The sequence below is a fragment of the Lithobates pipiens genome, unplaced genomic scaffold (genome assembly GCF_037356315.1).
Source record: "Lithobates pipiens isolate NorthernLeopardFrog02 unplaced genomic scaffold, aLitPip1_a1.2 Scaffold_22, whole genome shotgun sequence".
NCBI lineage: Eukaryota > Metazoa > Chordata > Amphibia > Anura > Ranidae > Lithobates > Lithobates pipiens.
Window position 1 is genome coordinate 12,695,017 of NW_027507784.1, and position 23,758 is coordinate 12,718,774.

General features: G+C 42.8%; 1 protein-coding gene across 2 annotated transcripts in view; it reads left to right on the forward strand.

The window, feature by feature from the left end:
- Positions 1 to 19,790, forward strand: part of LOC144000392 (interferon-induced very large GTPase 1-like) — a 41,287-nt gene extending 21,497 nt beyond the window's left edge. For both annotated transcript variants that reach the window (XM_077494200.1, XM_077494201.1), the window contains exon 4: positions 13,117 to 19,790. In XM_077494200.1, coding sequence (XP_077350326.1) covers positions 13,117 to 17,777 — 4,661 coding nt within the window. In that variant the 3' untranslated portion in view covers positions 17,778 to 19,790. The remainder of the gene's footprint in view (positions 1 to 13,116) is intronic.
- The last annotated feature ends 3,968 nt before the right edge of the window (positions 19,791 to 23,758 follow it).

The following is a 23,758-nucleotide window of genomic DNA, read 5'->3' on the forward strand; positions in this document are numbered from 1 at the left end:
AATCAACGACTGCAAGAACTCTATCTCTGGGCTAGACAGCCAATTGAGTAATATCCAAAACGAATTACACGCTATGAGTCAACTATTTAGTAATACCATCGATAGAATAGACGCTTTAGAGGGAAGATTAAGCACGGTGGAAGATGAATTATTCCCTTTACAGGAAAAAATAACCACACTTCAGAAACAAATTGTCGCACAGGCATCTAAAATTGATGATATGGACAACAAGAACCGCAGGAATAATGTGCGACTAATTGGCCTGCCAGAGGGCAGTGAGGGTCCTGATCCCATAATTTTCTTGGAAAATTGGTTCAAGGAATTATTGGGGGATGTTTCCTTCTCCTCTACCTCCAGCATCGAAAGAGCCTACAGAGTTCCTCCTAGATCTCATCTATCTGAGGGACGCTGTAGGCCAATGATTTTGAAATTTATTAACTACAACGATCGAGCGATTTTGATGCGGAGGGTTAGGGGACTGGGAGACATCTTCTATAAGGGGTCTAGGGTGTCATTTTATCCAGATTTTTCACCGGACTTACAAAAACAGAGGGCGGAGTTTATCCCCGTTAAACGCACTTTAAAATCGCATAATATAATGTATGCCTTATTGTATCCAGCTCGTCTCCGTGTGTCTGCTCTGGGCTCAACAATTTTTTTTAGCTCTCCGCAGGAGGCCATGAATTGGCTGGAGGATCTTAAGGGAGCCCTCTAACGACACTTAGAGTCGGTCTGTACTAGTTCTCCCCTTTTTTTTTTTTTTTTTTTTCTTTTTCCCCCTTTTTTTTTTTTTTTTTTGTGTGTGTAATGTGGGATGAGGGGGGAGTGGGGAGGGTTGGAAGGGGGATGGTAAACTTTGATACTTGCATCTGTGGAAATAATTTTGTTTATATACTTATTTTGGTGAAGGATTAGGGAGTCCTAGGCTATTGCTCGTTGACTGGGTGCGATGGGCAATAATAGGGCGCAATAATTCAATTAGAAATGTGGTAAAACACTATGGATTATAGAGCACTGTGATATGATAAGATGAATTTATAGATAATATAATCTTATATCGTTAACTGTAAACGAGGTACTATGGACGAGTTGAGTGGGTGGGATTGGTTAATGCACTATGAGTAAGTGAACACTATAGGCCGATATGCTTTGTGGGTATAGACACGGCCACAGGTGGGGTGAGTTGGGATGGCGGGGGTTGGGGGGGGGGGCCTACATGGGAAAATATAATTTTATGTTTTTATGTATGTATATCACTAGAAATAATTGGTGAATCCATCTTGGTGAAGGAATGGGGAGCCAAATGGCTGCCGTTTGGGTGAGATGGATGAACTCAGTCGATATAATAAATTGGTTAAAGTTGGGGTATAATGCTTTGGTTTATGGTACACTGTGACATTATATGGCGAATAGATAGCTCACACAACCTTACACTTACAAGGGTAATGAGGTGTTATAGTTGAGTTGGGAGTGTGGGATTTGGGGGCGTGGGGTGGGGGGGGGAATCTATATGTAGTCCTTTTTTCTTTTTTTCTTTTCTTTTTTTTGGGGAATGAGGGAAAGGGGGGAAAGGGAAAGGAAGGGCAGGTTTGGTACTATGGAGAGATTATGATCTCATTTTACAATCATTTTTGACGGGGAGGGATATGATCATGTGGGGGGTTGGTGAGCTCGGACACCTTTGAATGGGGCACGGGTATACCGGTTACAATTGAGACCCCTAGGGGTGGCTCTAATGGGCAGGGTTGGGTGGGGGGTAGGAGGGAGGGGTGTCTTCGAACGCATGCTGTGAGTGATGAGGCGGCGAAGGGGGACAGTTTGAGTAGGGGGGAGGCGACGGGGAGAGGAAGCGGTTCCCTCTCCCCCTACCCTCCCCCCTCCAGGGGTATATCAATCACTGGAGCAGATGGGTGAGAGGAATATTACTGGGGCCCATGGCTAGGTGGAATATAACCTCGTGGAACCTGAGGGGCTTGGGAGACCCTAAGAAACGTAGGTCTGTGATGTTAGAGATGGAAGGAAGGGGACCTGGCCTGCTTTTTCTTCAGGAAACCCATCTAACTCCAATCACGGCCCCTCTGCTCCATGACCGTAAATTCCAGGCATACTATCACTCCTTTTACTCGTCGTACTCTCGTGGGGTGAGTGTGTTAGTATGGAAAGGTACGGATTTTCTATGTAAAGAGTCCCAGATAGATCAGGAGGGGAGATTTGTTTTCTTGCACTGCTTAGTGGCTGGGCAAGAGTACATTTTAGAAAATATCTATATACCCCCTCCCTTTAAATTAGAGGTTATGGATAAATTTCTTATGTTCAGTCTGGGTAAAATGGGCATTCCATGGATAATTGCTGGCAACTTCAATGAAATTATAGATAAGCGCCTAGATAGGTTCCCTTGCTCAGCTGGGAATAGAACAGGTCGATTACATGAACTTCTATTGGAAGTTGGTTTAAGTGACATCTGGCGTATGCGACACCCCCAGGACAGGCAGTATTCCTGTTTCTCTAGTACCCATCGGACGCTATCAAGAATAGACATGGGCTTGGGGAACAATGAGGCAGTTGGAGTGGTGATAGATATAGAATACGGGGCACGCGGGATCTCAGACCATTCTCCTTTAGCTATAACCTTGAATACGGGAGTGCGCGCCCCACTGAGAGAGTGGAGAATAAACCCCGCTTGGTTGGAACTAATTGATGGATCTAACCTCTTAGGGGATAAAATAGGGGAATTTCTTCAGGCTAACAGAGGGACAGCAGCTCCTGGTATGGTTTGGGACTCCCTTAAAGCCTTTCTTAGAGGAATATTTATTCAGAAAATCGCAATAACAAAACGGGAATCTCGAACCCAAGAAGGGAAAATTCGAAATGATGTCATTCAGGCTGAGAGAGCGTTTGTAGAAGACCCATCGCCGGGGAAACAACAAACCTGGGAGGATAACCAACAGATATACAAAATGGCACTTTTAAAAAGAGTGGAGAATCAACGTATTTTCCAACACCAATATTATTTTGGCGAAGGGGAGAAGGTAGGTCGAGTCCTCTCCTTATTGACCCGTGTCAACAGCCCCCCTACAGTAATACAGGCAATTAAAACGCAGAAGGGCGACACTGTATTTAGGCCCTCCGAGGTTATGACGGAACTGGGTGATTATTATAGAACTTTATATAAATCAACTGTACAGGGTCGTGAAGATCTGGCCACTAACTTTTTGCATCAAATAGATATCCCCGTGCTTCCAGATCAGGACAAGCTGAACTTAGATTTACCACTTACTTTGGAAGAACTAAAATCTGCAATGAATAGCATGCCCAACTATAAATCTCCTGGACCCGATGGGCTCCCAGTGGAAATCTACAAGCGATACAGTGAACAGCTGATTCCAGCGTTACTGGAAACGTTAAACTATGCATTGGAGGCGGGGGAACTCCCCGCTTCAATGCGGGAGGCCAATATTATTTTAATTCTTAAAGAGGGGAAGGACCAGCAAGAGGTATCGTCGTACCGGCCGATATCTCTGCTATGTTCAGATATAAAAATTTTAGCCAAGGCCTTAGCAATCCGTCTAAATAGTTGCATCCATAAATTAATCCATCCAGATCAGTCCGGGTTTATCCCGGGCAGAACAACTAATTCCAATATTAGGAGGGTATTTTTAAATTTACAAATACCTAGAGATGGTGACAATCCAGGTGCTATACTAGCTTTGGATGCTACTAAGGCTTTCGACAGCCTGGAGTGGGACTATCTCTGGGGTGTATTGGAATGCTTTGGCTTTGGCTCCCAATTTATCAACTGGGTAAAATTATTATACAGGGGACCCAGGGCCAAGATCAAAATGGGGACCCTATTTTCTGACATGTTTTGTCTAGAAAGGGGAACAAGGCAGGGATGCCCGTTGTCTCCCCTCTTGTTCGTGCTGGCGATGGAACCCCTGGCTGTGATGGCGAGATCACACCCTGACATCCGGGGATTCCGGTGCGGACTGGAGGAGGAGAAGCTGGCTTTGTTTGCAGACGATGTTTTATTTTTTGTCGACGATGTGCAGTCAACTCTGAGTAATGTAGTACGGCTGATGGAGGAATTTGGGCAACAGTCAGGCTTGGTTATTAACTGGAGTAAATCAGCCCTTATGCCACTAATGGAGTCCGAAGAGTTAATATCGCCCAGAGTTGAGGGATTAGAAGTGGTACCCAAGCTGAAATACCTGGGGGTTTGGATTCCCAGAGATGTAGATCGATATGTTGAGGAGAATTTGGTACCATTACTGGCAAAACTGAAGCAGAAGGTCAATAGCTGGTGTCGCCTCCCCATGTCTGTGGCGGGACGTTGTAATCTTGTAAAAATCATTTGGCAGCCACAGATCCTGTACATCCTCCATAATTCACCAGTCTGGATCAACCAGAAATGGTTCGACAGACTGGAGGGATTAATTAGAGAATTAATATGGAAAAAGAGACAGCCTCGGATTCGGCTGCGGACGCTACAACTCCCCGTGGAGAAGGGAGGAGTGGCGATCCCACATTTAAAAACATACTTCCTATCAGCCCAGCTCCAGCATTTAGCTGGGGCTGGACTGGAGGAGGGTAGCTACCTGAATCATAAACTGATGATTAACAATGCATACCATAGAATTTTAGTTGAAGTTCTGGAGGCTAACTCATTTGCCTATAATTGTCCCACTAACGTTTTAGCAAGGAAAGTATGGCAGTTAGCTAAACGACTCTTGGACTATGGGGGGGTAACAGAGTATGCTCCCCTATGGAACAATAGATAACTAGCTGAACTAAATAGTATAGATCGCTCCCTTGAGTGGGAGAAGAGAGGGATTAGAAGATTGGTGCATCTCTATCAAGGGAACACTATAAAATCTTTCGAAGACCTTCGCCAGGAATTTGGTATCTCCAATAAAACATTTTATATATATTTACAAGTGAGACATGGGATACACTCGCAGTATGGCACACTTGTTATTGAGAGGAAGAAGATTCCCCTAATACAGAGACTTCTCGAGCAAGGACAATCAAAGGGCCATATTTCTTGCCTATATACAAAACTCAAGGACAAAGTTTTGAATGGAGAGGCACTGGATAAATGTAGGAAAAGATGGGAGGATGATCTGGGTCCAATTGAGCAGGAACAATGGGACGAGATCCTAGCACAGGGGAACCTGGTGTCTATCTCCCCATCGCAGCGCATGTCTCATAAGCTTTTCCTATATAGGGCATACTACACCCCTAAAAAAATGGGGAGGATAAATAGAAAGTCTAATGGCGAGTGCCCTAGATGTGGAGCACCAGGAGATCTAATCCACATGGTATGGAAGTGCCCAAAACTATACCGATATTGGATAGATATTGTACGCAGAATTAATAGGATTTTTAATACCATCTTGGAACCCGAAGCTAGGTTCTGCCTACTAGGGATTATGGAAACGGGTAGAATTTCTGCTGTAACAAAAATATCCATACTTAGGTGCTTGTACCAGGCTAGACGCTTGATTGCGCTGAACTGGCAAGCAAAAAATCCTCCAGTATTGCGAGCATGGACAAACGCCATAAACTCCACAATCTGGTGTGAACGGGCAATGTACATCAGACAAAATAATCTCAAAAAATTTAAGTTGCTTTGAAATCCATGGCTGCGAGACATTGGTTACTCTTTAGACGAGATACCGTAGGATGGGACCTAGGTCGCATTTTACCTAGCCTGGGCCTGGTGGGGTCTGGGAGGCTACCGGAAGATCCTTACTCTCGTACCTGAGTCACTTCGCCGTTTCGCTACTGTTTTGTTAATTAGATTTGACTGGATCTAGCAGCATGTGTTCGAAGTACAGGGTTGGGGGGGGGGGGGGTAGGGGTTAGCTCTGTAGACCATCAGGGACAATTAGTGTGTTAGCCATGGCTATGACTTTGACACTATGCAATGTTTCTTTTCTCTTAAAGGATAACTCGATATTCCCTGCTGGTATGCATACATTTTTTTATAATTGGAAAATTATGTTTCTTGTATGTATAACTCAAATGCTTCTTTTTTCAATAAAGATTAATTAAACAAAAAAAAAAGAGATCTCAAAGGGTTTAGATAGTGTGCCATTGGTCAAAACTCTGGCTGATGGGTTTGAGTACAGTGAGAGAATGGCCGTTTGAAACCAGCCTGTGATGCCGAATTTGGACAATACCTCTCTCAGGAATCCCCAATGTACCCTGTCAAATGCCTTCCCTGCGTCCAATGATAGCAGCAGAGAAGGCGTTCGAGATTGGGCAACCTGGTGAATCAAGTTAAGAACTCTTCTAGTGGCGTCTGGGGCTTGTCTGTCTGGCATAAAACCAACTTGATCTGGGTGTACAAGGGAGGGAAGAAATTCTAACAGTCTTGAGGCTATAACCTTGGCAAATACTTTTACGTCTGTGTTAAGGAGAGATATGGGTCTGTAATTAGTTGTGGAGGTGGGGTCTTTCTCCGGTTTAGGGATAGTGGTAATGATGGAGCGCAACATATCTACCGGTAAAGAACCAGAGGTGGCAGCAGAGTTGAAGAGGTCCGTAAGATGGGGGGCAATATTTGAGGCAAATGATTTGTAGAATTCGTTAGTGTAGCCATCTTCTCCCGGGGATTTGTGAAGCGGTAGTGAGTGAATGGCTTTCAAAATTTCATCAGTAGAGAATGGTCGAGAGAGTTCCTCTAATTGGTCTTGATTTATAGTTGGGAGATCAACAGAGGATAGAAAATTGTGAATATTTTGGTCGGTCGGTTGGGGGGTATTGACATCACTGGATAGATTGTAAAGAGAAGAGTAATAGTCGCTAAAGGCATTAGAAATATCCTGTGGCTTTGTCAGAAGTTGTTTGGAGGTGGGGTGCTGAAGGGATATTATCTTACTTTTAAGGCGTTGAGCTTTAACTTGCCGGGCTAGTAGAGCTCCAGCTTTATTGCCTAAGGCATAATATTTGGCTTTGGTTAGTTTAAGGTTGTTCTCAAACTTAAAGAGTAAAAGTGAACAGAGTTTTTGTCGCTGTTCGTAAAGCTCGGTAGCAAATTTCTGGGAGGGGTATTTTTTATTCTGGTTTTCCAAAAGATTAATTTGAAGGAGGACCTCATCAACTTGCTTAGATCTCTGGCGTTTAATATTACTATGTAGCTTAATTAATATGCCGCGCATGTAAGCTTTGTAGGCTGACCAAAGTACAAACTTATCTGTGTCCGGTTGGTTATTGATCTGAAAATACAGTTAGTGTTCATTAGAGAGTCATTGAATAATATTAGGGTCTGAGAGGAGGGATGAGTCAAGTCTCCACAGTCTATTAGTGTGAAGTCTACTGTTTCCCACAGTAAGGGAGACAGGAGCGTGGTCTGTCCACGTGATATTGCCAATTTCAGATTTCGTCACATCTTGAAAGGTGAGTTTGTCAACAATAAAAAAAGTCAATTCTGGAGTATGAAAGTTGAGAAGAGGAGAAGTATGAGAAGTCTCGTTCAGAGCTGTGATGGCATCTCCAAGGATCATAAAGGTCATTCATTTGAAGAAAGGGGTTCAGAACAGAACGCTGAGTCTTTCATGTAGAGGTAGTGTCCAAAGTAGAGTCTCCAATTATGTTGAAGTCTCCTCCCATGAGAAGCCTCCCTCTGCGGATTTGTGTGATTTTTTTGTAAAGAAGTTTGTGGAATTGTAACCGACGGGTATTCGGACCATATACGTTGATCAGGGTATAGGTAACTTGGTTAATGTCACAGATGAGGATCAAATATCGGCCATGGGGATCGACAACTGCGTGATGTAGAGTAAATTGTATAGAGTTCCGTATGGCAGTGAGGACTCCATTTTTCTTCTTCGGCCCTGAGGCTAGGAAAACCTGGTCGTAATTTTTTAGGGTAAATCTGGGAGTTTTTGCAGCAGCAAAATGAGTCTCTTGCACTATGAGAATGTCGGCTTGTTGGCTGTTAGCCTCTCTGAAAAGTGCAGATCTTTTCTGCGGGGAGTTTAAACCTCTAGCATTAACAGAGACTATTTTAAAAGACATTTTCCGGGATGGAGAGTAGCGTGGGTGTCAGTAGAGGAGGGTGAGTGTCAATAGATGTGGGGTTATTTACAAGTCCAGCTCCAAAGGTAAGATCGGCATAGATTTTAAAATAGCTCCTGGTGTAACTATTTGGAAAAGTAGGAGAGGAGTAACTGATGCTGGGTTTGGGTGGAGGACAGTGAATAAAAAAGGAGAGCTCAGTAACAAAAGGGGCCTGAGCTCAATGTGCAGACACTACTGCAAAAATACAGTGGGGGAAAGAGATCTTGCATCCACAACGTGGGACAGGGATCTCTGAACAGGCAGGCAAGTGCTGGGTAAAGACACTGCAGTTAGCCAGCCATAATGCGTTTGAAGATAAGGGTGAAGATTACGCTTGATGGCCATTAGAAGGATCTCCTCCGGTATCCATGAGGGTCGGCATGTGAGCAGGAGGGTTCGGTGTGTCTTCTGGGATGATGTGCCATTGTCTCAGGAGTGAGAGCCCCATAGGGAGGGTGCGCACTGCATGGGTCTTGTTTTGGTGAGTAATAAGACGTTTAGTAGGAAAGCCCCATTTATAGGGTATGTTATGGTTTTGAAGCGCTTTAGTTATTGTTGCCAGCTGTCTACGATTGTCCATCGTTGCTTTGGATAGATCAGCATAGAGCGCAATGTTAGTAAAAGGGTCTGGAAGACTCGTTGCTCGTTTTGCAGCGCTCAGGACTCTTTCTTTGACAGAAAAAAAATGTATGCGAGCCAATACATCTCTAGGAGTAGAGTTAGGGAGGTGGGAAGGCTTAGGGAGTCTGTGTGCCCTATCAATTTCCAGATCTCGGGTAGTCAGATCAGGTAAAAGGGCCCGCATCAAAGCTTGTATAAATTGCGTAAGCTCAGCTTGTTGAACCGATTCGGGGACATTGCGGAATTTAATATTGTTCCGTCTGGAACGATCTTCCAAATCTGCGATTTTTAGATTGATTAATTGGAGTTCATCTTCATGATCTGCAAAGCCATCAACCAATTCATTGTGTGCAGTAAGCACATCCCCCATTTTAGCTTCTATATGAGTAATAACATTATCATGCTGATTCACTACAAGTGACAGGGATGAGACCGCAGAGGATAAGTCAGTATACAGTGTTTGTCTCAGTGAGAGCAGCATACTCTTCATAGAGTTTTTAGACAGTGGCTGGTCTGAGGCAGGAAAGGCATCTAGGACAGAAGCTTGTTGTGGTGGGGGGAGGGAGAACAAGCTGGGAGCTAAGGGAGGCTGTAAAGGCTCTTCCGTTCTGAGCCTGGACTTTTCAGGGCTGGATGTGGTGGGCGAATTAGGAGGAGAGCACTCACCCTGTGTGGCAGGCAGATGATGAGGTCCCGAAGGCAGCAGGGAGCTCTGATGCGGCTGTAAGGAGGAGAACCACGCTTGTGATTCTCGGCCGCCGCCGGCGCCATTTTGGCCGTTCTGTATGTCAGGTGAGGAGAAGTAATCCGTCAGCTTTCTGGGGAGAGACGTTCCCTTCCTTCTTTTAAGCATGGCCGCTGAGTGTGAGGGGACTGTCAGGCTGCTGGGGAGATTGTTTTCCCTTATCTTGTGCCGCTATGGATGCATTGCCATTTTTATGGGGGGGGGGGTAATTGGTCCGTGGTTGATGGTCAATGAGTTGAAGACTACCCCTGCATTTTTATCTGAAGAACGGTAATACCCCATCATTTGTAATCAGTGGGATGAAGAATTCCTTGCTGCTTCTGTCCATGGGAGGAAGACCTCACTAGTGACCCCACTAGGAAATGGGATTTTGGGGATCTCTATAATATTATATAGAACACACAGTTTAACCCTTGTACACACGGTCGGACATTCTGCCAACCAAATCCATTGGATTTTGTCCGACGGATTTTGTACGATGGATTGTGTCCGAAACTGTTGTATACACACGGTCGGACCAAGTTGTCGGAAAATCCGATCGTTCAGAACGTGTTGACGTTATTTCGTTACGATGGGACTATGTTCAGGCTAGTAGCCAATAGCTTTGGTGTAGGAATTTGATCTGAGCATGCGTGGCACTTGGTCCGATCAAAATTCTCTACACATGATCGGAGTATGTGCGATGGGACCAGTTTGTCGGAAAATATTTCCCACAAGTTGGAAAATTGGGTCCAACGGATATTCCAACAGAAACAGTCCGATGCATACCACAGACAGTCGGATTATCCGACAAAACGGTCCGATAGGACACATTCCGTCGGAATCTCCGACCGCGTGTACAAGGGCTAAGAGTAAAATTCGGCCGAATTTTGCATCTTTCGGACATTCGGATGCATCCGAATGTCCGAATAAAAAAATAACAAATTACAACGAATACGAAAGAAATATAACGAATGAATTTGAATGAATTCGACATGATTCGACATTATTTCAACTGCATTCGAAATGATTTCAACATGATTCGACATTATTTCAACCGCATTCGAAAATATTTTGTGACCCGACTTTAGGGCCATTTATCTCGGGGTCACTTGGTGCTAGACACTTCAAATTTGGATATGTTGTAGTGCTAGTACTATTGTATTTGCATACCATAAGCTATAAGTGACCCCGAGATATGTGGCCCCAAAATCGGGTCGCAAAATGTTATTAGTTATTAGAGCAGAGAATGACATTTTGCGACCCAATTTTGGGGCCACATATCTCGGGGTCACTTATAGCTAGAAACCCCAAATTTGGTATGCAAACACAATAGTACTAGCACTACAACATATCCAAATTTGGAGTTTCTAGCACCAAGTGACCCCGAGATACATGGCCCTAAAGTCGGGTCACAAAATATTTTCGAATGCATTCGAAATGATTTCAACATGATTCAACATTATTTCAACTGCATTCGAAATGATTTCAACATGATTCGACATTATTTCAACCGCATTCGAAATATTTTGTGACCCGACTTTAGGGCCATTTATCTCGGGGTCACTTGGTGCTAGACACTTCAAATTTGGATATGTTGTAGTGCTAGTACTATTGTATTTGCATACCATAAGCTATAAGTGACCCCGAGATATGTGGCCCCAAAATCGGGTCGCAAATGTTATTAGTTATTAGAGCAGAGAATGACATTTTGCGACCCAATTTTGGGGCCACATATCTCGGGGTCACTTATAGCTAGAAACCCCAAATTTGGTATGCAAACACAATAGTACTAGCACTACAACATATCCAAATTTGGAGTTTCTAGCACCAAGTGACCCCGAGATACATGGCCCTAAAGTCGGGTCACAAAATATTTTCGAATGCATTCGAAATGATTTCAACATGATTCAACATTATTTCAACTGCATTCGAAATGATTTCAACATGATTCGACATTATTTCAACCGCATTCGAAATATTTTGTGACCCGACTTTAGGGCCATGTATCTCGGGGACACTTGGTGCTAGACACTTCAAATTTGGATATGTTGTAGTGCTAGTACTATTGTGTTTGCATACCAAATTTGGGGTTTCTAGCTATAAGTGACCCCGAGATATGTGGCCCCAAATTCGGGTTGCAAAATGTTATTAGTTATTAGTGCAGAGAATGACATTTTGCGATCCGATTTTGGGGCCACATATCTCGGGGTCACTTATAGCTAGAAACTCCAAATTTGGTATGCAAACACAATAGTACTAGCACTACAACATATCTAAATTTGGAGTTTTTAGCACCAAGTGACCCCGAGATACATGGCCCTAAAATTGGGTCACAAAATATTTTCGAATGCATTCGAAATGATTTCAACATGATTCGACATTATTTCAACCGCATTCGAAAATATTTTGTGACCCGACTTTAGGGCCATGTATCTCGGGGTCACTTGGTGCTAGACGCTTCAAATTTAGGTATGTTGTAGTGCTAGTACTATTGTGTTTGCATACTAAATTTGGGGTTTCTAGCTATAAGTGACCCCGAGATATGTAGCCCCAAATTCGGGTCGCAAAATGTTATTAGTTATTAGAGCAGAGAATTACATTTTGTGACCCGATTTTGGGGCCACATATCTCGGGGTCACTTATAGCTAGAAACCCTAAATGGTATGCAAACACATTGGTACTAGCGCTACAACATATCCAAATTTGAAGTTTCTAGCACCAAGTGACCCCGAGATACATGGCCCTAAAGTCGGGACATAAAATATTTTCGAATGTGGTTGAAATAATGTCGAATCATGTTGAAATCATTTCGAATCTGGTAGAAATATTTTCGAATTTGGTTGAAATATTTTCGAATGTGGCCGATTTTTCAAATTCGGTAGAAAACTAAACGAAATCCGAAAACGAATTTAAGGAAGTTAATGAATATAACTAAACGAAATTAATGACTTAACGAATTAAAACAAAAAACGAAACTAAACAAATGTTTTCCTTTTGCACATGTCTACCCCGTACACACACTAGCGTAAAAATCTTGGATGGTTTTTCCGACGGAATTCCGCTCAAGCTTGGCTTGCATACACACGGTCACACAAAAGTTCTCTGAACTTTTGGCCGTCAAGAACGCGGTGAGGTACAACACTACGACAAGCTTGAGAAAATGAAGTTTGATGCTTCTGAGCATGCGTCGAAATTGTTTCTGAGCATACGCCCTGAATTTTGCACGTCGGAATTGCCACAGATGATCGGAAATTTCCACTAAATCTTCAAAAGTCAGATGGAACATACACACGGATGGAATTTCCGCCGAAAAAGCTCACATCGGACTTTTGCTGGTGGAAATTCCGCTCGTGTGTCACAGACGATCGGAATTTCTGTCGGAAAAATAGAGAACCTGTTCTCAATCTTTTGCTGGCGGAATTTATGCCAGAAAAAGATTGAGAACAGGTTCTCTATTTTTCCGACGGAAATTCTGATGGAACATACACACGGATGGAATTTCTGACGAAAAGCTCGCACCAGACTTTTGCTGGGGGAAATTCCGCTCGTGTGTACGGGGCATTAGTGTTTCTTTTAGCAAATGGTTCATTTTCTTTTGCGGATTACATGTGATAAATATCAATCTGCAACTCATAATATCGCATGTACTTGTTCTTGTAATTTTATTACTGAGGATAATCACATCTGTTTATAATTATTTCTAGAGAAAGAAATGATCTTCAAGGAGCTGCTGGAAATGATGAAGATTGACACTAAGCAAACCCTAAAACTGACCCTACAGAAAGTTCTTGAAATTAGTCCAGAAAGTTTGATGACAGATGAGCCTTGTGATGATAACGCATTATGGTATTTTGTAAGAAGGTTGATGTCACTAAATGGGGAAGCCAGAAACATAAACAGTCTTTTTATGAAACCACAGGAGGGTGAGAATAATCAGATTGAAAGTTTAATGTGTCTTATTGAAAGTGACTTATTCAGTTACATCCACCCTCTTGATGTGGTTTCTGCTGCCTTTCATTGCTCAGACCATTTCCTGCAACAAGAAATGATGTCAAAAATGTCAATGTGTCAGTTTGCTGTCCCTCTGCTGCTGCCTGATGTTGATGGCCCAGAATGCACATTCATGCTGTGGGCAATGAGGGGCATAGTAAAGAAATGGAGACCTCAGTCACTAAGAGATAACAAGGGAGTTATAGAGGACAGCTTGGTTAATGTTCGAACACCAACGATCTCACTTGTAAGACTGGGGAATTGTAGGCTATCCAAGTCAAAAATTTTAAATCAGCTTCTGGGCACACCACAACACCAACATGAACATTTTATCCACAGGGATATGGAAGGTGGAAATGCTCCAAGAAAAATATCAGAAGGGTTGGTGGAAATTTCTTGGTATTTTCCTGGCGGTAAAGGTAAATTTCCAGAGCCGGTGGCTTTTACAAATCTTCGAGGAGAACTTGAGTCTAATGTGAAGCAGTTCAACTTTCTGACAGAAATCTCATCAGTCGTTGTGATTCTTACAGAAGGTATCAGTAAAGATCAATACGAGCTGTTAACGAAGTATAACAGCCACGATACAAAATATCTCTTGATTATTATCCCAGAGGACAACAGAATGATGAAGGACACAGAGGAAAGACTAAAGCTCTTGGCACCTGTGCTAAGCTTAACCCAAGACAATATTTTATTGATTCCAAGAAGTACAAATGAGACAACGGCTGGTTTGAAGCTTTATTCATCACTTCTGTCGATAGTTCAAAATAACATCAAAACTCTCAGTCTAGAAAATATGGCCGTTCGAGCCTCCAGACATGGGATCCAGATAGATGAGGACTTCGAAGAATGTCAGATAGCAAAACTGAAAGCAACAGAGATAACAGATGAGATAGAAGATGTTGTGAAATATAAAAAATATACAATGAAACTACAAGCAGAGCCACTGAAAGAAATGGCCAAATTCGAAAAGGAGATGTGCCAAATGAAGGGACAAGGGAATTGTAATGGGGAGAAATACAAATCTAACCTCAGAAAGAAATGTGAGGTAATAAGACAAGAGCAATGGAATTGTGACATTCCAAGTGGAATATCCAAATTTGTAAAGGCAATCACATTGACAAATAGATCGGAAAAGTTCTATTTTTTACAGTGGTTAAAATTTCATCTTGACGTTGAGGCAAGACATTGCCTTTACCCTTTACAAGCTCAATATAAAGAAACATGTAATTTAGCTGGCAAGCAGAAAGAGCTGACTGAGTTAGATCAGAGGATATCTGACAGTTCATTGGGAATTGAGCACTTTCTGAGAGAAGTGGGTCAGTTCTATGAAGCCTGGTATTCCATGGGAAAAAAGGGCAAATCAACAGACATAAACTTTGAATATCTTCCTGAAATAGCTGCAGATCTCCTCTTGGATGGGTTTCCTCTGGAGCTTATAGATGGAGAAGCCTCCAGGATTCCCTTACAGTGGATAAAAGATGTACTGAGTGAGTTGGAAAAGAAAGTCAAAGGAAAAAGCAGACTGAGAGTGATAACAGTTCTTGGGGTGCAGAGTACAGGGAAATCCACCCTTCTGAACACCATGTTTGGGTTGCAGTTCCCGGTGGCCAGCGGACGATGTACACGAGGAGCCTTCATGACTCTTCTGAGAGTGAAGGAAAGCTTCCAGGACGATTTGAGCTGCGAGTTCATTTTGGTGATTGACACTGAAGGACTGAAAGCCCCAGAGTTGGATTCTCTTGATGGCAGCTATGAACATGATAACGAATTGGCGACACTAGTGATTGGATTGAGTGACATCACCTTAATTAACATGTCCATGGAAAATACAACAGAAATGAAAGATATTTTACAAATTGTCATCCATGCTTTTCTTAGGATGAAAGAAATTGACAAAAAACCCAACTGTCAATTTGTACATCAGAATGTGAGTGACGTATCTGCTCCACTAATGAACATGAGAGGGAGGAAGAAGCTGATGGACCAGTTAGATGAAATGACCAGAACTGTGGCAGCTATGGAGAACAAGACTCAGTTTAACAATTTTTCTGATATCATGGAGTATGACCTAGATCACGACAACTGTTATATTGCTGGTCTGTGGCATGGAGTCCCACCAATGGCTTCAGTCAGCAGTGCGTACAGTGAAAATGTCAACGAACTCAAACAAAAACTACTAAAGTTCATGAAAGACAGGCATAATAAGACCCAAAACATTAATGAATTTGTTTCATGGTTATCTGACTTGTGGAGTGCAGTAAAACATGAAAACTTCATATTTAGTTTCAGAAACAGTGTGATAGCAAAAGCCTACAACCTGTTATCTAAAAAATATTCCGAACGTGAGTGGAAATTCAATAAAGTGATGCATGAATGGTTCATTAAATCGGAGACACTGATCAAGAATCAGTCTGATGAAACACTGGAAGCCAAAGCCAATGAATGTTCTAAAGAAGCAGAAATCCTTCTCACAAGAGAGGAGAAAAAGATTTTAGCTTGGTTGGAAGAGTATTTTAGTAAAGAGACAGATTGTGCCCAACTTATAAAATACAAAACAGACTTCGAGATCAGTGCTCAGAACCTGAGAAAAAGTCTTGAAAACTCTTCAAACAACAAACTTAAAAAAACGATTCAGATCCAAAAAGAACAAATCAGGATAGAACTTTTATATAGTCAGCACATCGAAAGAATTGAACAGAAGGTCTACAACTTTATAGAAGCTTGTAGAAAGAAAAAACATGAGCCAGATGACGATGAATTGGAAGAGGAACTTGAAAGAATCTGGGAAAATGCAACCAAAGATCTAGAGGTACATCATCGACCAGAGCGTCACATTGAGGGAGAGATGTTACTAGTGCTCACCAAGGACATGAAAGAAAGAGGTTCTGGCGTTAATGAAAAATTACAGAAGATGAAACATTTTCCCAAACCCAAGGGGCGGCAGAACCCATCATTATATCATTATGCACACTCAATTTTTAATCAATTTAACCAAGCATTTAGGTGGTGGAAAGGGGAATTCCGATCTGAAGATTTTTTCCAGAGTGTGTTGCGTAAATGTGTTAAGTATTCAAAAAAACAAACACAAAAAGATGCCGACTATGATGACACATACTGTAGAGAAATATTGAAGATCATTGATGAACATTGTAAAGATGGTGATGCAAAGAATTATTTTTCAGCTGTTAATGAATTAGACTTGAAGGCGAACGTTTTGGGGTACGTTCTTGATGATTTTCAGAGGATGCATTTGAATTTTTTAAAAAATAACGACCCCCATGCTAGGCTCAATTCACTGAAGCCGTTATACTTTGATACATTCAAAAATGTTTTTCAGAAGAAAAATGAAAGCAAGAGCCTCGCTGATCGGATCTGCAAAAATTGTTTTAAACCATCGCTAACTGATCATATTTACAGGAAACTGGGAATAGAAATGGTAGATGACATCACAAATAGCAAAGGTTCTGAAAAATACACCTCTAGAATGTTTTTCCAGTTCACGGTTCTAGAGAGCCTTCTGGAGGAAGACAATTTCAAAAACTATGTGGAATACTCAAGTGACTATAAAAACTTTGTAAAATCTTGGATAACTAACTATATTGTAAAGGAATATGAAAATATCAGTACTTTACAAGACAGAATTCTGTCTGATATCATGGAACGAGTCAGATCTAGTCTCCAAAATCCCCCAAATTTAAACCTTCGAGATGTTTCAGATTTTTTGTCCCATCTATGTGAGAAATTGAACAGTGATCTGGTATTGTCACACCAGACAATGAAGGCAATCATTTTTGAAAATTCGGCAACTATTGAAGACTTTATTGGATACATAGGGATCAGCCTGACTTATACAGAAGAAGAGATCCGAGCAGAACTGAAATCTCTGAGTACAGAAGATGTTCTTTCCAAACTTAAAGTGAAGCCTCAGGATGAACTGTTCAAGAAGGTGTTTGGGTGTGGGAAGCAATGTCCTTTCTGCAAAGTCCCCTGTGAGGCTGGAGGGACGGACCATAAGGAGCACTTTGCATCCGTACATCGCCCAGATGGACTAGGACGTTACAGATGGAGCGCAACAGAAGTTCTTTGTCATGATATTTGTTCTACCCTAGTGGTTGGCAATGCGGCATTTAAGAATGAGCTCACAGGTGAGAAATATCATCCCTACAAGGATTATAGAGATTACTACCCTGACTGGAAAATTCAACCTGATGAGAGTATTGAAGCTTCTGACTACTGGAAATTCATTTTCAAAGAGTACAATAAGCAGTTTGCAGGAGAGTATAATGCTAAACCAGCTGACTATCCTCAGGAATGGAACAAACTGACCAGAGAGATTGCAAAGAACAGTCTCCAGAAAACCTTCAATATGTGACAAGACACAATTAAAATGTATATCAATCATCTAATGGTTATATCAGTGTTTCTCAACTCCAGTCCCCAAGGGGCCCCTACAAAAACAAAAACCGCAGAGGTGATCAAATACCACCAAAAGAAAGCTCTATTTGTGGGAAAAAAAGAATGTAAATTTTGTTTTGGTGTAACGTCGCACGACCGCGCCATTGTCCGTTACAGCAACCCAGTGCCGTATCACAAAAAAATGCTCTGGCCATTAAATTCTTACGGGGCTGAAGTGGTTAAGAATGTGAAGTTCATTATATATTATATGGAGAAAAGTTTGTGTAATACTGATAACCACACCTATATTAGTTTGTTGGATATTCTAGTACAACACCATGAGAAGAAGTTTTCCCCTTTCCCCTCTTCTGGGAAAACTTTCCACCAGATTGCGGAGGGTGTCTGTGGGAATTTGCGCTCTTTTGTGAGGTCCTGATGTTGGATGAAAAGACTTGGCTCACCATCGTTGTTCCAATTCATCCCAAAGTTTGTTCAGTAGGGTTGAGGCCAGGGAGGGCTCTCTGCAGGACATTCATATTTCTTCACACCAAACTGGTCAAACCATGGTCTTTTTGGAGCTGGACTTGTGCAGTCATTCTGGAACTGAAAAGGACATTTACAAGACTGTTGCCACAAGTTTGGAAGTATGGAGGAAGACTAGAACCCCCCATCATCAAAAATAACATCTGTGAGGTCAGGTAGTGATGTTGTATGAAAAGACCTCTCTCACCATCAGCGTTCCAATTTATCCCAAAAGTGTTCAGTAGGGTTGAGGTCGGGCTCTGAGAAGGACATTCGAAGTTCCTCCACACCAAACCGGTCACACTATGTCTTTATGGACCTGGCTTTGTACACAGGGGGGGGGGGGGGGGCACAGTCATGATGGAATAGAATAAGGTCTTCTCCAAACTGTTACCACAAGGGTTGGAAGAGCGCAATTATCTACACCGTCTTTGTATGATTTAATAAGAACAGAAACCTTCATTGGAAAAACCTGAACCATTTTGTTATTTTTTGGGGGGAGGAGGCACCTACCTTTGGCTGTATAATGTGGCTTCTAACAGAAGGCTTTCTTTCATGATTTTACGATAGTTCATTTGAAAAATTGAATGAAAATTTGAATTTCCTAGAACATATTTTATGATTTGTATGATATTCTTTAAAGTACTGTACTATGTTGCTCAGCTTATGGGGCACTACCAAAAAAAACCTAAAGCAACTTTTACATGACTACTAATCATGAAGACTTTGATCCTGATATTTAACATGTTTATTATTTGATTGTTACTGATCAAATGATCACACCTATGCAAATGCTGACAATTATTTCTGTGCATGTCTTAATGGTTAAATCATAACCAGGGGCGGACTGACCATTGGGGCACTCGGGCACTGCCCGAGGGCCCCATGCCACTAGGGGGCCCCATCAGGGTTGCCAGCCTTAATAAAACCAGGGACAGTAAATATCATTTTTTTTTTAGATCCCAAGATTATAGCTGCCCCGCCTCTCCAGTACCTTTTCAGTGTGTGTATGTGTATTCTGTGTGTATACTGTATGTGTGTGTGTGTGTGTGTGTGTGTGTGTGTGTATACTGTGTGGCCCCATAATCTCCTATTGCCCGGGGGCCCCATAATCTCCTATTGCCTGGGGGCCCCATAATCTCCTATTGCCCGAGGGCCCCATAATCTATTGCCCGGGGGCCCCATAATCTCCTATTGCCCGGGAGCCCCATGAGTTGTCAGTCCGCCCCTGATCATAACATAATATGAGATTACAATTGAAAATGTGTGTATTAGCAGATCATTAACGCACATGGCTGTCCTTGTTTATGTTCTAAGAGTTTATATAGTATATTTTATATAATGCATTTTCCTATTACAATAAGTTTTAACTGAGTAATTACGGTGCATTAGAATAAACTGATCTAATCATACCAATGTATCTATCCACTGTGAAACATGAGATATGGAAAATAAACGCTTGCCAATACGTGTGTGTATGCCTTTTTCCTCAACGTCTTCATACCCAGGTAAAGTGGACCTTCACTCAGTCACCTTTTACTGGTTGTATAACCACTTAAGCCCCCGGACCATTTTGCTGGCCAAAGACCAGAGCACTTTTTGCGATTCGGCACTGCGTCGCTTTAACTGACAATTGCGCGGTCGTGTGACGTGGCTCCCAAACAAAATGTATATCCTTTTTTCCCCACAAATAGAGCTTTCTTTTGGTGGTATTTGATCACCTCTGCGTTTTTTATTTGTTGCGCTATAAACAAAAAAATATCGAAAATTTTTGAAAAAAAAGCAATATAATAAATATCCCCCAAAAAATATATAAAAAAAAAGTTTTTCCTCAGTTTAGGCCGATATGTATTCTTCTACATATTTTTGGTAAAAAACAAATCGTATAAGCGTTTATTGATTGGTTTTATGGCTTTTTTTCATCTTTTTAATTTTTTTTTTTACTAGTAATGGCGGCGATCTGCTTTATCATGACTGCGACATTATGGCGGACACATCGGTCAATTTTGACACATTTTGGGACCATTGGCATTAATGCAGCGATCAATGCTATAAAATTGCATTGATTTACTGTAAAAATGTCACTGGCAGTTAAGGGGTTAACCACTAGGGGGCGGGGGAGGGGTGAAGTGTGTCCTAGGGAGTGATTCTAACTGTGGGGGGGATGGGCTAGCAGTGACATGACACTGATCGCTGCTCTCGATGAGAGGGAGCAGACGATCAGTGTCCTGTCACTAGGCAGAATGGGGAGCAATGGCGTGCACAGCCCATAGCATTAGGGTGTGCACCCCAAAGCTCAAACACACATGCGTTTGTGTGTGTTTACATATATATATACAGTATATGGTCCTGGCACATTGCTATCCCTGCAAAAACACTTATTTTATGGCAGAACCGGTAAGAGGGAGATCTTTCCCATCTCCCTGCTGCTACACAGAGCGATAATGCCTCTCGTAAATCCATCGTCAATCATGATGCCTGCCATCCGCTGACTTGTCTAAATTAAAAACCCGACAGACCTGGTGCATATGAATGTTCCCAACGGTACTGCTTGCCGAGTGACAGCTGGGATAGTGGTGACATCACTGACCAATTATAGCCATGGCCTTATTTGGTCAATTTCATATCCCAAATTTGGCCAGTGACCATATTTGAGCATTGGTGGCACTGCCAACCCCGCCTCTTTGCGTGCATGGGAGATTTATGCCCATCGTAGCCAATGTGCCAATGGAGACAGCGGTTGCTAGGGATGCAGCGGGATGCCAACGCCTTTTGCATCCTTAGGAACCATTGACAGCAGCAAGCTGTCATACATAGAATTGGTAGAAATACCACTTTATGTGCTGATTGACTCCTGCTGAACAGGGGTCCAAACAGGCAAAAAGGTAGGCATTTGGATGAACACCAGAACAGCCAGAGTTTGGTTTGAAACTGAGTTCCGACCAACCATTGGCACATTTCTGGTCTAGATATGCTTTAAGAAGATTTGTTTTTTTTTAAAGAGGAAGTAAACCCTGATGAGTTTACTTCCTCTTTGATTCCCTGCAAAGGTAAAGCATAATGGACTACTATGCATCGCATCACATCGCATCGTAGTCTATTATGTGTCACTTACCTGACACAGGAGCCAGCGATGTTACCGCTGTCCCCTGTAGTCCGGCGCATCCATCTTCTCGTGGGCCTCGCTGCTCCGCCACTGTCATTCGGCGAAGCCGTCACTCCTGCGCATGCGCACGGGAGCCGCCACTCGCGGCATATCGCCGTTGACCGCGGCGCGCTCAGTGCATCTGCATGCCACTGTCTATGGTGCATGCGCCGTAGACAGCGGTGCCTGTCTTTCGGCAAATATCTCCTAAACCGTGTAGGTTTAGGAGATATTTCTTGGACCTACAGGTAAGACTTTATCTAGGCTTACCTGTAGGTCAAAGTTGGTTGTAAGGGTTTACAACCACTTTAACCACTTGCCGCCCGCCCTATTACAAATTGACGGTGGCAAAGTGGTTTCATAATCCTGATCGGCCGTCATATGACGTCCTCAGGATTATGAGCCGCTGCGCGCCCCCGGGGGGCGCATCGCGGCGATCGCTGTTGCGGGGTGTCAGTCTGACACCCGGCAACTACGATCTCGGTAAAGAGTCTCCGACGGAGACTCTTTACCACGTGATCAGCCGTGTCCAATCTCGGCTGATCAGAGTGTAAATAGGAAGAGCCGGTGATCGGCTTTTTCTCACTCGCGTCTGTCAGACGCGAGTAGAGGAGAGCCGATCGGCTGCTCCTCTGACAGGGGGGGCCTGTGCTGATCGATTATCAGCACAGCCCCCCCGAGGATGCCCACACTGGACCACCAGGGACACTACCAGACCACCAGGGATGCCCAGGATAAGGTATGCCACCCTAGACCACCAGGGATTCCAGTCAGTGCCACAATGGATGCCAATCAGTGCCCATAATGGATGCCAATCAGTGCCCACAATGGGCATCACTGATTGGCATGCATTATTGTTTGGCACTGATTGGCATCCATTAGTACAGTATATTATAATACAATGCCGCCTATCAGTGCCCATCCATGCCACCAATCAGTGCCCACCCATGCCCACCTGTGCCGCCTACCCATGCCCACCTGTGCCGCCTACCCATGCCAGCTATCAGTGCCAATTTGTGCCACCTATCAGTGCCCATCTGTGTCGCCCATCAGTGCCACCCATCAGTGCCGCCTATCAGTTCCCATCAGTGCCGCCTATCAGTGCCACATATCAGTGTCCATCAATGCCACCTCATCAGTGCCACTTCATTGGTGCCACCTCATCGGTGCCCATCAGTGCTGCCTTATCATTGCCCATCAGTGTATCCCCATCAGTGCCCATCAGTGAAGGAGAAAATGTACTTATTTACAAAGTTTTGAAACTGAAACAAAAAAAAAACATTTTTTTCAAAATTTTCGGTATTTTTTTATTTGTTTAGCAAAAAGTAAAAAACCACAGAGGTGATCAAATCCCACCAAAAGAAAGCTCTATTTGTGGGAAAAAAATGATAAAAATTTCATTTGGGTACAGTGTAGCACGACCGCGCAATTGTCATTCAAAGTGTGACAGCGCTGAAAGCTCAAAATTGGTCTGGGCAGGAAGGTGTTTAAGTGCCCTGTATGGAAGTGGTTAAAGGTTCATCAGACCAATAAGCCTGTATATAATGAAGACAAGTAAATTGGGTCATTGAAACAATGTAAAGAGTATGCAGGCAACTCGTTACTTGTGGCTTCAAAGTTGCCACCCCGCACACACCATGTGATCGATTCCGATAGGGGAGTTTACTAAGGCCAGACGCAACTGCTCTACTGAAGAAGCTTTTAACACAGAATGTAATATTATTACATCAAGGCTTTAGTCACGGCAATATGACAAATGGAATGTTGTTGAGCAGCATGTCTGGCCTTTAGAAAAAAAAATAGACATACCCTTTTGGAGAATGCTGGCCTTGGGAGAGTTAAAACTAGTAAAGTTGACTTGAGTACCGGGGAGAGGAGTCCAGTCACATTTGTTACCGCGTTCTCCTTGGAATTCAACCAAATTAAAAATATTGCATCAAAACATTTACTTCTACTTTCCACAGATCGTACATTTGTGGTAACACCACGTGTCCCTTTTGAAGTAGACACTCTAGACAGCGAAAGACAATTATTTTGTGCGTCACTGGACGAGAATTTTCCATCCGTGATTATATTAATTGTGGTGCAGACAACCTGGTCTGTGCTGTCGAATGCAGCAAATGCAATTAAGAATGCATAGGCTGTACTTCTAGACCAGGGTTCTCCAAACTTTCTATACAAAGGGCCAGTTTATCGTCCTTCAGACTTTATGGGGATCTAGCTGGGACCATCAGGAGTAGAAAATGTCCCGGCATTAGTGGGAGTAAACCATGCCCTCACTTTGGTGCCAA